This window comes from Stenella coeruleoalba (genome assembly GCF_951394435.1).
Source record: "Stenella coeruleoalba genome assembly, chromosome: 10".
NCBI classification, from domain to species: Eukaryota; Metazoa; Chordata; class Mammalia; order Artiodactyla; family Delphinidae; genus Stenella; species Stenella coeruleoalba.
Window position 1 is genome coordinate 1,443,975 of NC_137156.1, and position 15,447 is coordinate 1,459,421.

Consider the following 15,447-nt stretch of genomic DNA (forward strand, 5'->3'; position numbering starts at 1 on the left):
GGCCAAGACTTACGTCCTATGAGATTTAAGGCACGAAGGAAACTCAAATGAAGGGAGGATTTTTTTTTTTTAATTTTTATCTTTGACTTAACCATGACAAGTGTGAGGGAAAAAAGTCACTGGAACCAGGACACATACCTGCCCGATGCTGAAGAAAAGACTATTTGTGTCTGATACATTAGAGACATTGTTCAGGACCTGGTCTCACTCCCTTCTTTGTGCTGCCAGTGCTAATACCAGCTTATGTCACCGGCTGCCCACGTCCCCATGCTGCTGGTGGCAGTTTTAGTCCTTCTCTCATTTTAGAAGCGTTCCTTCTAAGGCTGGGTAGTTTCATTTGCAGCTGAATACACTTCCATATTTTAACTCAATCGTTTTCTGTCTATTTCGAACAAAAACTAATCCTTGGCATGACTCAAATATTCCAAGTGCAGGGGGGAAATTATAAGCACATAAGACTTTCTTTCAAATAGAAAGAAATGTCATCGTCACTTTACATGGCATACATGAGAAACTGACTTCTGCAAAGGATACAACACACCCACAATTAATAATTCTGTTGGTTAGATACTTTAGCCAAAGAGCTAAAACCACATTATTTTCCAAAAGAACTAAACCGAAGAAAATTTTGTAAACATGAAAATATTTTAAGACAGGAACATCACAAACTTGGTTGACATTTCGGGAGGCAAACAGTAAAATCTAGGAAACATTAAATCGCAATTTGGGTTTACGTATCCAGTACGTAATTTAAAAGTAGAGAGAATAATACTTACATTAAGCTTAGAATTAATTCAACTTCATGGTCTCCAGTTTTTCAAGTTGTTAATTATAAAGTTCAACTACTCTGTAAACTTAATAAACTTCGTTTAATAAAAACCAAGTTCACATATACACCTATACATATCAAAACTGGTGTTTGCCACCAAAGTTATTTCTGAAATACAGAGATCTCAGATGTAAGCTGAGCTTGATTTCCTTGAATAGAGAGGAATTCATATGTTCTAAAAACAGATAATTTAGCTTTGACAATGAAAAAATAATCATATGATTGAGTCTATTTTTTTCTCTTGATTGCTGGCTTCTGGATAAGTCACATATCCCAACAGCCCAGAACAAAGAGAAATGCTATATACATATACATTTTATATCAACATAAAGGACTGATAAAAATATTCAATGACATTGATGGATGCAGTATGAAAATCAGACGATTACCCAAAGTCACAGCAAATAAATAACATAGGACTTTACTGTCACACTTATAACCAAACACATTAAGCACTAGTTTTGGGTCTTTTTTTTTAATTTCCCCTCACTCCCAAGTTTTGGTATGTGTATACAGGGAAAGAAAGACCTGCCAAATGCTTAATCCATGACAGCAAGTATTATTCTAAGAACTAATGAAAGCTGAGTCTGTCTACTTCTGACACAGGTGAAATACAAACTTTAAGACAAGCCAGAATGTGTGCAAGCTGGATGATCTAGTTAAGAATGTGAGATTAGCGGCTTTTTCTTTACGGAAGGGAGGTAGGCAGGATTTTTTGTTTGTTTTTATAAGGATTTTTGGAGAAAAAGAAACGAGTTAGGAAACCAAAGTGAAAAGATAAATGAGCTAAATTTGATTCCTGATAAAATTAATTAAAATCGTTATTAAATTATAGCAGTTCAAAAACAAAATTTCTGAAAAACTAAGGTGTTAAACAGAAGTGAGCATTTTTGACAAAAAAATTTCAAGTTCCATTTAACTAAGTGATGAAAAGGAAAATTTCAAGTTCTCACGATGTCAGAACAAAGTTGGTTTGACTTCAAAACCCAGAGTCAGATTAGGCAGCATAAAGGCACAGAAATGCTGACTGATGGATTGATTGATTGATTACAGCCAAGAAAACAGAAAATTATTACCACTGGATTTTAAATTCTTCAGTGTCTAGATTTCTCTTGGAGGCAAGGATGCCTCTCAGGGATGTTTAATGCAACCTGCTTCTGAAAAGTCTAGATGACGTCGGTCACATCAGCACACACATGGCAGTGACCGTGCACAGACACTGTTCTCTGTGGACATTAAATCACCGAACCTTCACAACCACCTTCGTATCGTGACTCCCATCTTACAGGTGAGGACGCTACCTGAGACCACGCCACCAGCACATGGTTCTGTTAAAGGTGGACGTAGCCCATCGTGCCAACACTCAGTATGGTTTCAGAGCGAAAGCCACAAAAAGCTTTGACTTTTTTGCACCCAGGCTTCTATCAATAGGATTACCAACAACTCAGAAAAAAGGATCCACAGATCAAGAACGGAATCACAGGAACTCCAGTTCTAACAAACAGTCTCCCAGGGATGACTGCACAGTCCGTACACCCCATTTCTTTTCTGCTCTCCTGAGGCCCCCTGGTTACAGTTCCTCTCCTGGAAGGGAAACCCACGATTTACCTATTCTCTAATTTTACATTCTGATTTGCTGTGTTGTCATTGTTACCAAGTTAATTAATATAGATTTCTCACATATTCCCAGATACATTCTAGCTTTTAAAGGGTTTGACTTTGTCTTTCATTTTTCTGGTTTCTCTTTGTATTTTGCACAAAATAAGTACAAAAGTATATTGTTGGCTTATCTGCTAACAGTGATGCTAGGAAGGCACCTGAAACCAGAGGCACCTTCACAGGAAGCTTCACTCCTGTGGTCTTCCTCTTTCCCTGGCGACGGGAAGGAGCACGCGCAGAGCCGGGACCCGGGCAACGTCACACGCCCGCCCTTTCCTGATGCCAAGTAACAGACTGGACCGAGGGCCTCCTACAAAATCTGTGTCCCTCGGCCGGTCAGCACCAAGCACTGTGCCACCCGCCTGTCCTGTAAGACTAAGCTCCACAGGCCCACAGAGCTCCTCTGGACTGCTGTCCACGTGCGTCTCACCTGACCTTGGTGGCGACCTTGGGGACACGTGCACTCATCATCTAAGTCTCCGAGAGGCCGCGGAGCTAGCAAGTGGCGGGAAAGGATAAGGACGCAGTCCAGCAACCAGCTCAGGGGCTGCCTCGCCACCGCGAGCCGGATGGCCTCGCTCACCTCCCTGCTCCGAGCGGCCTGACACGGTACAAAGGAGAATTAACCCTCTGCATTTCAACAATGTGTAGAATTAAATCCATAAAGCCATAAAGATGGTTTTCTATAAACGCCGAGAATTCTTGGCTCTCCTCATCATGAGGTGATACCTACAGACATTCTATAAATAATGAACACATGTTAGATCCATTCTCTTTATCTTTATGCCCCCCCCCCCCATGTTTAATCTGGAGCAAAATTCAAGAAACCAGCAGCATTAAAAACTTTAAACCTTGAAAGGGTCTCCCTTCTCAGTGAGGAGTGGACCCGGGATGAAGCAATCCATCTTTTTTACGTTACATTGTTCATTCAGTACATGATCAGACGGGACCTCCCTGACGGTCCAGTGGTTAAGGCTCGTGCTCCCCATGCAGGGGGCAAGGGTCCGATCCCTGGTCAGGGAGCTAAGATCCCGCATGTCGCATGGCATGGCCAAAAAATGAAGTAGTCCTCTGCCTTGACGTGGAATGACGTTCATAATATATCGTGAATTGGAAAAAAAAAAAAGAACATGATCAGATGCACGGATTTCAGAGGACACATTAGGTGACCAGGCCCCGCAGCTTCAGAAATCTAAGGTGTGTGGTCAGACGAGGTATTTAAGCATAACTAGTTAATCTATAACATATGAGACTCCCTTTCAAGGCATACACAAACATCTCCCTCTGCTTCGAGGTTAGCCAGGCTTTTCGTACCTTTACTTTGCTGCTTTGACTAACTGCACTACGTCACCTCCACGCACAGGCGTGTGTTCACCTTCGCTGCCCCATCGTTCGTCACTCCCCAACCAACCTGGCTCTGCTCCTCAACCTGCTTCCCTCCAGCTGACTGTCCACGGGGTCCACGCCCCCACCCCACCCCACCCCACCCCGTGCTCATCACGAAGGCTGACCTCACCCCTGCCGGCCAGGGAAGCCTGCCCCTTTCTTATGCAGGAAGATCTCAGCCTCAGGGTCAAGCCTGCCCTCAGAATCTGCAGCTCTTCCTCCTAGTGTTCATTTGTTCCCAGCGACACTTTGCTACCCCAAAGTGTGTTGTTTCCAGTTATTTCTGGTCCACAAAGACTAGATCCAAAATAATACGAGAGCTCAGGGAACCAAGGTACCCCAAATTAAGATACCTTAAGAAATGCTGTTCAGCTTCACCTTGGCATTCAAAGAGCTCATTTGAATCTCTAGCTGCAGTGGTTCTCACACCATAGGACCCGGGAAAGCAGCCACCGCGACAGCTGGGGGCCGTTAGAAAGGCCGGTCTAAGGCCCCGGACTCAGCCACCTCGTCTTCGGTGGGGCCCGGGCGGCTCTGAGGCTGAACGCTGGGAAGCCCTGACTCAGAAGGAGGTGCTCGCCCAGAATTGCTGACGTTGGCCCTCTGGGTTCAGATGTGGACAGGGGCGTCCCCTCTCATCTCACGGGAGGCAATTTTCTAACCCTGTTATTTATTTTGCTCGTGTTCTGGAGCAACCAGGGGCTGCTGATGGTAATTCTGGAATTTGTGCAATGCAGCCTCTTCGAAAAATGACTCTCACATCTACTTTGACCTAAACGCCAAAAGATAAAAGCCTGTGCTATCATCAGATCCCAGTTAATAAACTGACCCTCCAATTACCTCAATCTCTTAAAAGTGAAGACAGCAGCCTAGGAAAACTGAAGACAGGACAGATAAACACCCTCTCACGGCCCCCATTCCTACAAAACTCACACTCCCCTGTGCTCCAAGGAGGAATCACTTCCGGTCATGCCATGCAGCTCCGAACCTTCCACCTGTACTGCAGGGAGTATTTCCTTCTGCCCTCTCCTCTCTTGCCAATCACTGTTTCAATGACTCATCCCTCCCACGAACTGTGATTTGCCGAGTGGGCCTTCTATGGTCTTTATCAGAATCCAACCTGCTCTTACAGTTTCAGATGCCAGCGGAAGAAAACAGCCGAAGCGCAGCTGGCTGGCCTAGATTCTGATTTATTCCTGAGTCTCTGGTCCACTCAGGAGCATGACGACCCGTCTTCAGGGGTCCGGCGATTCCTGAACAGGCCGCCTACATGGAGCTCTGCCTCCTGGGCACGCCATCCTCCGGGCCCTCCCCAGGAACACTGACATCGCCATCCTGACGCCTGAGGAAGCTGACCGCCTACCGCGTCCAGACAGACCCCCGTCCCCATTCCTCCCGGGCGCCTCACACCTGCTCGCCGGCTCCCTCTCCCTTGGGGCCAGCCACATCCGCATCCGATGCCTCAGTGCCCCGCGTCCACTTCGGAAGTGCATCTCAGGACCCACCCAGCTTGAGCACTCCTGCTGACACACCGCCTCTCTCTTCCCGAGCTGCGGGGACTGTGGGGGGCTCAGGACGCACCAGCCAGGGCATGGTGTCTGGGCACACTGCATATTTTAAGCTGAACGAGTCTGCGAAAATGACAGAAGCGCGACGGTCACCCTGACTTTCCCCTCACCCTTCTCCCCTGAAGCAGCCAGGTGGGAGGTGCCCTCCCCACACCTGGAGGAAAGGAGCATCTTCACGTCCCAAGACAAGGGGATGCTGGGAAGAATCCCACCCAACAGACCTGGCTGAGCCACGCCCAGTCCTACACTTACTGCAGACCCCTGGATCTCATTTCTCCACCACTGTCCCTCCTCACCTAACCTAACACACAAGTACTCGGGCTTACCTGCCTCTTCGGATCCTCATTTTCTCAGGAAGGCTCCCATGTCACAGAAAACTTACATTAAATACATCTGTATGCTTTCAGTTTAATTTTCAGACCCAGCCAGGGACCCTTAAGAGGGTCGAGGAAAATGTTCTCCTCCTCTACACTAAACTAACAAAGACAAATAAACATGAGAAACTTCTGCTATTTTTTCAAACTCCGTCAGCTTAAAATATTCACGTGCCAAGGGGCCGTGTTTGGGGGTCAGATGTCCTGACCCATCACTATTACTCAGGTAGCTCCTTCTCTTGGCTCGCTCGGTACACAGCCAAATCACTCACCCCGCTCCAGCCACCAAACGACTCTCAGCCTGTTCCAACATGTGAAACAAGATAAGTACGTCTCTCTCACAAACCTTTCCTTTTAGAATTATTAAAGCATCAAGTTAGTCCAGCCTGAATAAATATCAGTCTTCACCTAAAACCAATACTTCTATTCTACACATAACTCTAAAATCCTCTGCTCTGCAGAATATGAATTGATTGCTCAATTATTATAGGAATCTATGTATATGAACATATGTGTACATGCCTATTTCCATAGTTACATTTGCCTTTTTTTGATATCATTACAAGATGTAGAAGTAGCCATTATTAGATAAAGGCACAGAAGGTCTAATCATATCTGCTATTAATCGAAGTCTAAAAGTCAAAGTTCACAGAAAAGATCATGCGTTACAGTAAGAAAACTAGGTTCCTGTCCTTCAAATCCTGTTGGTGCTTAAATGCCAAATTCCTTGCTATTGTTTTTGCATCTGTCCACGGTGCGCATTTTTTAAACAATGTACCTGCGACTGGAAAAAACATGGCGTCCAAAATTATTAAGGTAAACACCCCCCAAATCAGGCCAGAGAACATGTGCCACTGCGTAGGCTTCTGTCTTCTGAGGAGCACAGAGATTTCTAGAGATGTGCACATCCGGAAACGGTTCTTATAAAGTGTAAGATGTACAGGCTAAGGTACATCCATTTAATATGTAAAACCCTTGTTTCTTTCAAGGAAAGCAGAAAACGTGTGAGGAGGAGGACGAGAAGGAGGAAAGGACGACAAGGGCAAGAGCAGCAAACGCAGAAGCTCCAGCTTGCACGAAGTTCTGGCTGCCGACTGGAAAGCAAGCACCTCCAAGTGTCAACTTTGCACGCAGCCTTGCCAGGGCAGCTTAGTTTTTACTGCTCTGTGCAATTTCCGAATTAAGTGACTTCGCCGTGAGTGGGACTTTTTTATGTAACACATGACATCATAAATTAACCCTAAGGACGGTACAGCGTTCAGCCCACCTGGTTGCTGGTTTAGCTGAGAACGCGGGAAGCGTGCAAAGCAGGGAAACAGCAAGAATGGGGGGCGGGGGGCTGCCAGCGCGCCAGCAGATAAACAGCACAATGAGCTGGCGCTGTGACCAGCCAAGAGGCACATTCTTCCCCTGATTTGGACTTGTTATCAGAGCTTCCGTGGAAACACACACAGAAGGACAGCAGAGAGGAAGCGGGAGGCCACGGTGTCCGCGGTATCCCGTCGGCCTGTGCCGGCTCATAGGGGACTCACCTCGTAGCCCTTCTCCAGCAGGAACTCGGCCAAGTAGGAGCCGTCCTGGAAGACAAGGAACATCAACAACGGTCAGACCCATCGTGCCCAAGACCAAGGGTTTTGAAAACAGCATTCAGAGGCTCTAGGAACTTAAATAAGGCTCATGGCAACCGACATGAAAATAATTCAAACATCCGACATAAACACGGAGTGGTGCTGTGCCGTCCACTAAGCCTCCCATAGACGGGCGTTCGTCTGTGCCCACAGGAGCGTGGGAAGGCGTTGGCATCACCACGTGCACAGGGAAAGAAACTGAAATCCAGGGACACATGGGGCAACAGGGAGAACAGGAAGCTTCAAAAGCTGATGGATCTGCTTTAGGTCTTGCCGCTTACTAGCCCTGTGAAACACGCAACACGCGTGCGGCCAAGCAGAAGGGCTTGGTGCTCCTGGGACATAAAACAGGAATCTGTTTCTGGAGGTGCTGTACAGAAGGAGACGCTGGAGCAGGGATGAGACAGGAGCTGCGGGGCCTGGGGAGAAGGCAGGGCGAGTGCGGGGAGGAGGCTGAGAGCACAGCGGTGTTGACACCACTGGAAAGAGCTGCCACGGGGAGAGGAGGAGGTGTGGGCCCTCAGGGGAGGCCCTCCAGGCACTGGTGGCCTTGGCTTCGAGCCCAAGGGTCTGGAAAGTCACCTCAGAAAGGGTTTGGGGTTTGAAGGTGGGTTGGGGGCGGGCCGTAGACATGATGGCGTTGGTGTTAGCCCTGAATACACGTGCAAGCACATGCGCACGTGGAGTTCAGTAAAAGCGAGGTGCTTACTTTTTATGAAATAATGGGAACTTCATTTGTACGCATCTTAAATCATGCAGTTAATCTCTACGTTAAGATGACGGTGTCTGACTAAACACAGAGATTCTCAGCTCATTTTTAAAAATTCTTTAAAAATGTCTAGGTGAGGGTGGAGGTTCTAGGTAAAATACCTCATGCTCCACTTTTAGGGAAAGAAAGTGTGAGAGCCATCTAATTAAACTGGTAAGAGGCCACAAGGCACAAAATCAGGGTTCTAGAGATACGGTAGAACATCACCAGCCCTGCTCAGAAAATGAGCTGGGTGGCTATTTCACAATCAATCCTGTAACTGCCCTTCTGCTTTCAGCCTGGGCAAGTCCCCTCTATCCCATCCAGACTTAACATAAAAACGAGAGGCTCCAACTACTGGAAACTTGTGTGCTCAAAACTGGTTGGGAATATTTGGATTTTCTTTGGTTTCCTCAGTTTGTAAAAGCTTAAAATATCCCTTTGAGCTCCAAACGTTCCTACCAGATATTCCGGGAAAAAGAAAAAGAAAGCAGGTTTTATTCCTATCATTGCCTGACTCAGAGCTGGAACTGGAGACACCCTATGGGTCCTGAAGATGAGAGGGCTGCCGCGAGGGCGCTTGCTGCGCTAACGCAGAAGTCACGCGTGAATCCAGGCAGGATGACAAGGCGAGGGCAACAAGGGATACATTTTGTGGTTCATTAAAACCCCCGTCAAATTTTCTTCTGACGTGTTGACATAACTATTCTGGTTTACAGACTCACGTGGAGAAGAAGAGAAATGGTCTGGCACACTCCTTTTCCTCTCAATCTCAGGATACATGCACAACTGTGTGGCTTTACACACCCAACATGCAAAGTAAGCCAGATAAGAGAGCTGAACAGTTCACACCCCGACAAGCCAGGTCAATCTACAGGACCATCAGAAACCTGAGGATAATCAATAGTCCTATAATTAATTCTGAAAACAGCTTAACAGAAAAAGCATTTACAACAATAATAATAATTTTACAGTAGGTCGGACAGCCCTAGAAAGTACACTTTGTTTTGCTCTTGGTGGTGGTGGTGTCATTTTGAAGCAGGCAACACTGCACTTTTCACGGTTTTACTTTTTCTCTTGGAATAAAAAGTTAAAATGCTCTGTGCTCCACCACGGTTGCCGAGAGTGTTTAAAAACAAGAAGGCAGAGGTGAGACCGTGGGGAGGGGCTGTGACTATTCAGAGACTGATGTGAAACAGGCCTGCCCAGGGCTGAGCCCTGTCAATAGGTCTTGCTCTTCTCACCCAGGCCCTCCTCAAACTTTCCAGCCAGGCTGGAACATTCTGCCCCAGCAGTGGCACCTGCTTCCTCCTCACTTCCTTGCCAGGTCTCCCAAGTGATAGGGCCGGCCGCACAATGTGGGAACCGCGGCAGCGCGAGGCCCCTGGCCCCCCCGCCCCCGGCCCCCAGACCCCTGCACCGAAGCCCCTCTAGGAGGACGGGCCGGTCGCACAGCACCTCCCCCAGATGGAAAACCACAACGTCACGGCAACTGAGAGCCACAGCCAACACGACATCTGACTCTCGACTCCTGGAACCCGAGGAGCTGACGGCCTAAATGTCCGACTCACGACGAACACAACTCATCTGGGACCGACTCCAGCCTGGGCTCAGGCCTCGTGACAGGGGACGCCTTCACTGGAGAGCCAGCACCCCAGCCGGGACTCTTTTCAATTCGGTTTTGCACATGGTTATGAAGACAGTCTCCATTTCACATTAAACGTTGTACAGCTGGAAGTAAGCACCACAGCTTTAACATTTTCAAGACACAGAAATATTTTCTGTCTTATTCTTCCAGGAACTCACCGGGAAGGCAGGCAGCCCCTTGGCACGGGAGTTAGGGAGGCCCGTGGAGGTTAGGGGCCCGCCTGGTGGCACCCACGAGAGGGGAAGCCAGGACTAGAACCCGGGGCTCCCACGACTGTGCCCTGGGAAACCACTTCCTCCACCTGGGGCCCACCAGCGCATGTCAGAGCCCAACAAAGCAATAAAAAGACCATAACAGACTCATTTTAAAACCAAATTGATTTAGTCACTTTGCATGACAGGGTATCTTACAGATTAAACAGTCCTTCTAGTTTTAACCAAGTGACCCAAATGCAGAAGGTCCTGTAACTTTAGGACAGCCCAGAGCTCGGGGAGGAGGCAGGACACAGGGCCAGGGCCTTCTCCAGCCTCATGTGGGCACCGCTGCCTCTTGGAAGCGGTGTCTGGAGGTGGACTTGGGATGTAGGTTTCAGGCTGTCGAGCCAGGCGGCAGGGCCACTGCCAAGGGTCCCAAACGGGAGGATTCCGGCATGCCTGGTGCCTGCAGCCCCCGTCCTTGTGCTTCACCTCTCATGTAATGTTCCAGATACACACCTATACAATTCACAGTAATTCCAGAAGCTGAATCCTATCTTGACTATAAGATAAAAATTACCTAAAATTTCACATCTATAAAAAGCTGAAGGGAGTGCAGAAAGTTTCCCCCTTCTCCCGAAGGCCACAGAAGGCTGAAACAGCCCTGACCGAGCCTCATACCCACCCATGTCCACACACGTATGGCCTCATACCCACCCATGTCCTCAAACGTATGGCCACCTACCTTCCTGCAGAGAGGAGAGAGCATTCCTCTTCTCTCTCCAAACATGGACTCACTGCTAGCCCACAGGACAAGTGAAAAGGACAGCTTCTCAGATGCAGCTTGAGAACCCGGCCCCTCTGAGCTGCGCCTAAATCAGACTATGTTTCTGCCGAAGCACCATTGGGCAGCTTCTTTGAAGAGGGTAAGATAATGAGCAGTGCTGGGCTGAAGAAACCAGGCCTCTAGTAAAATGAATTCCCTTGTTTAGATCACCTCAAGCACTGGGAAGTACAATACCACCCCTGTAAGGAGAGAAAGCACTCGTCCACACTGCCTGCCACACGCCTTAAGTCTATGCGCCCTAATTACTCTAAAATAAGCATTTTCACCTAATTGCAATTACAATATCAAAGTAATCTGTACCTCCAATGAGAGAAGTACAGACACCTCAAAGATTAACAGAAGATGCTGCTTTGAATTAGAATGAAGACTTCAGATGGGAAGATTAGCCACCGCAGTGCCAAGATTCCAGAGGCAGAATGCACGGGAAAAGTATTTTCACCTGGCTCACACTTGTAGCACAAAGCACTGGATAAAATCTCTGTCACACTCACAGAACTCAAAAGACCACAGGGATTATTAATCCCACTGTCTCATTTTGCAGCTCAGGAAACTGAGACTAAAAACATTAAATGTTTAGTGTCCAGTCACACAGTTAGGAGGTAGCAGAATGTGGGAAAAAAAAAAAAAAAGGAAAGAAAGTAAGAAAAGCGAAAACAGATCTCTCGGGCTTCCCTGGTGGCGCAGTGGTTGAGAGTCCGCCTGCCGATACACGGGACACGGGTTCGTGCCCCGGTCCGGGAAGATCCCACATGCCGCGGAGCGGCTGGGCCCGTGAGCCATGGCCACTGAGCCTGCGCTTCCGGAGCCCGTGCTCCGCAATGGGAGAGGCCACAACAGTGAGAGGCCCGCATAACGCAAAAAAACAAACAAACAAAAAACCCCAGATCTCTCAGATCACAGAATTTTTAACTAAAAACTACTGTGAAAAGAGCTAAAACGAATAGACTGGACTCATGTGTACAGTTGCGAACCAGAGGGAAGAACGAGAACAGAGCCAGCAAGTGTCAGGAGAGGGAGCAGTAACTGGCTGGCTGGACACAAGGACGCCATCCATGTGCAAAACATATAAATAACCTCGCCTCCTGTAGTCTTTAAAGCTGAAGATTATTTCCCCATAAAAGTTGAGGTCGCCCCCAACCCCCAAGAACTGCCTTTCACTCCCTTTGATTTACCTCCCGGTAGAAGGAGTGATCAACAACCCCTGCATAGCAAAGACTGATGGATACTCCTTTCTAACCACCCCTTCCTGCAGACCCCCTGCTGGGGAAAGAGCCCCCAAGGAGGTGCTCAGCGGCTGCACACACACCTCACACGCGCACATGGCACATGGATAAGTGACACTGGCTCTGCTGCAAACCAGGACCTCCCAGGAAATTGTGATGAGCTGAAGCTTAAAGGCAACATTTTAGAAAGAGGCTGGATACCCCCCATCAGACTACACATTGCTCTACCATTGCCCTGATATCTTTCCCCAAAGTATTTTCAAAATGTTTCTAATGTTAATTTCAAATTAACATTCAATTTCAAAAGATTCTAATGTTAAGTCTTATGGCCAACTGTAAACTAAAAATAAAATATCATAGAGAGAAGAAATGAACTAAAAGGTTAATTTTAGAAAATATTTTTTTTCAGTTTGCTAGGTTAAAAAATGCTGGTTTTCTTTTCATTTTTTGATTAGTATAAAGACTGAAAAGGTTTTTGTGTTTATGACTGTGTGTACTATTTCTTCTGGGAATTACTTATTCTTATCTTTTGTATTTCTTATACATTTTTCTAGTAGGCTGTATTTCTCCAATTGGTTTTTTCTTCTAAGCATCTAGAACATATATAAAATTGACTCATTTTTATCTCCTAAAAGCCACTCAGAAACTATTTGGAAACAGGTTAGCAGATTTTTAGTGGTAGAACTCCCGTGATAACCTGGTTTAAAATCCACGTTCCTTTCAAACTGCAAATGATTATTGTAAACTCTTAGTTTAATGAGCAAAGAAGAACGAAAACACCAAAACCTGAACTCCAGGGACATCTGCACAACCCAGCACTTGTAGCACCACCGACCTCATCACAGCAAAACACATTTCTGTGATTTAGGCAAGTGCTGTAAGAAAAGTGGGATTAGAGGGAAGAGCTGCTAATAAGGTATACAAAGATAATTTCTAATTACACTCTTAGAAGAAGGACAACACACACATTCCAACACCGTCCCAGAGACGTTTAAAAACCCTCAAAAGTAAATCCTAAGGCACTCATCAAGCGCAGGCGCGTGTGCGGGTGTGCGTAACGCAGCTGCATCAAGCGTGAGCTAGCCTGGCCATCTCCACACGGACACAAGTGCCCCCAGGGAACGGCCTCCTGCCCACGTTCTCGCCTCTTTAAAACGGAAGCTCCTTCAGTTGGAACCCCTGTGCTTTTTCTCTCTCCCACTCTCCCTTTCTTGACACTCATGCTAAAATTTCTACCCTTCAGAGAGAAACAAGAGTCCTCACGTGACCTGGAATTACTACAAATGATGATGATAATAGTATTAAAAACAAGAGTAAGCACTTATTTAGTGCTCAGGCTATGTCAGCCACGCTCTCAGTGCTTTACGATCATTAACTTTTCAATCTTCACAGTAACCCTATGTAGTTAGCACTATTATCTCTATTTCACAAAAGAGCAAACTGAAGTGAACTGAGACCAAGTAACCTGCCCGATATCCCAGCTAGTAAACAGAGCAAGGATCTGCACCACATATATATTTCTAATGATTTATATGGCAATCTGCTCCGCTAATAGGATCAATCACTCCATAATGATGGGCCTACAGATGTTTTAACATAAAATTTGGTCTCTATAGAATTTATTAACAAAGCAAAGTGTCACAGATTAGTGAGTTTCAAACATTCCCTTGGCCATAGGTGTCAGGGAATAGAGGGCAGAAAGGAAGGAAGAGATTTAGCCCCTGCACTCTTGCTCTGAGAATATCTGGGAAGCCAGGCACTTCCTGGCCGAGATAGGCTTAGACTTCGACGCTGGTTTCACACGGATCAGCATACCCACATGTGGACAGGACGAGAAGAGCAGCCAGGTAACCCGCACAGCTAAGCAAAGTGCTCTGCTGCCAGGGAGCACCGGCAGATGCATGAGCCACGGACAGAGGCAGGGCTGGGGGAGAAAAGGAAAGCGAGGAACTACTTCCCCAGCACCTCGTCCACACTGGATGGCACGGCGCCCTGGGGAAATCCATCACCACCCTCGCGCATGAAATCAAGGTGGGAAAAACAGAGGAAATACAAGAAGCATATCCCTGTCAAAACCCTTTTAAAGATCTGCTAACTGACCAGTCCAGTGCTGCTGTGAATGACTCCTTTCAAGTTTAGAACAATATACTCACTGAAAGTTTGTATAACTCAGGGCTCCAAATACATTGATAAAGACTTGTTCAGATCTAGAGAGAAGTTAATAATAAATTACCAGTAAACTTCGTGCTTAAAATAATCTCTTTGTAGTAAATACACACATGAATTAAAACTGTCCAAAAATGGAAAATAGAGCTTCTCTTTCTTTTTCCCTTTCCCATTATCTCTCAAAGTGACAGTCCACACAATTAATTAAAGGCTGTTTCTTTGCAAAGTACATACTTGCATAGTTCTAATGGTCCAAATGATGCATAGAGGAAATGATTTTTTGCAGGTACTCTAAAACAGAGCTGCACTTTCTCCAGGGTTCAAGGCCATGCTTAATGAAAAACTTTAAACCTGGAAGAAAAAAATGCAGTACTGAAAAGAGAAGAAATATTAAATTTTAGTATTTACCTGATTTATTAGCATTTCCTTGTGCCTTTCTTTGTAGAGCTTGTGCCCTGGCTAATGGAGAAAGACAAAGCAAATGCTCTTTTGTTGACCGACTTTAAAAAGGTCCTAAGAATAACAAAAAGACACACAGATACTGATGACTGTATCTTTCTCCATTCTACTGCACATTCGGTTGTTACTTCAGTTCACTGTTGGTGACAAGTAGAGCCTATCTGCAAATATTCTTGCTCTTTGTAACCCAATTTCTTTCAGGGATATAAACAGTTAAGACCATTCCTATCACAGGCACACGCCGTGACAGAAATGTCAGTTATGGGCACCCTGAGCCATTTCAGACCTGATCTGCAACAGTGGAGTCCCCACCAAGCTGGAGACATTGTAAATCACAGAAGAAAGATACAAAATGAGAGCTGTGATTTGTATAAGTTAAAGTCACTGAAAGACAGATGAAATTCAAGCATATGCACACAGGTGTCCATGGAGAAGTCTGTAAGCATCTACCCAGAAAGCTGCGTATCATCAAACTAATAAAGCTGGCGCTCAGAGCAGGGGACAGGTAAAGAATGGAGTTTCTGCAGGCAGGTTCACCCGCAAAACACGATTCTGGGGCCCAGGGAATCGCGGTGTTTATTGTTGGGTTGTGCTGTGTTATGCACGAAGGTTCTGCCACTCAGAGAAGGTATCGAAAAACACTTTGGGGGGAAATCGCACATCGAAGAGCATGGGCCGCCACCTTGCTGACAGCAGCCTCTCCAGTCCCTGCCCCATA

General features: G+C 46.5%; 1 protein-coding gene across 2 annotated transcripts in view; it reads right to left on the reverse strand.

Annotated features, from left to right (window-relative positions):
• GMDS (GDP-mannose 4,6-dehydratase) overlaps nt 1-15,447 on the reverse strand; it is a 481,520-nt gene that overhangs the window by 393,140 nt on the left and 72,933 nt on the right. For both annotated transcript variants that reach the window (XM_079934401.1, XM_079934399.1), the window contains exon 2: nt 7,349-7,393. In XM_079934401.1, coding sequence (XP_079790527.1) covers nt 7,349-7,393 — 45 coding nt within the window. The remainder of the gene's footprint in view (nt 1-7,348; nt 7,394-15,447) is intronic.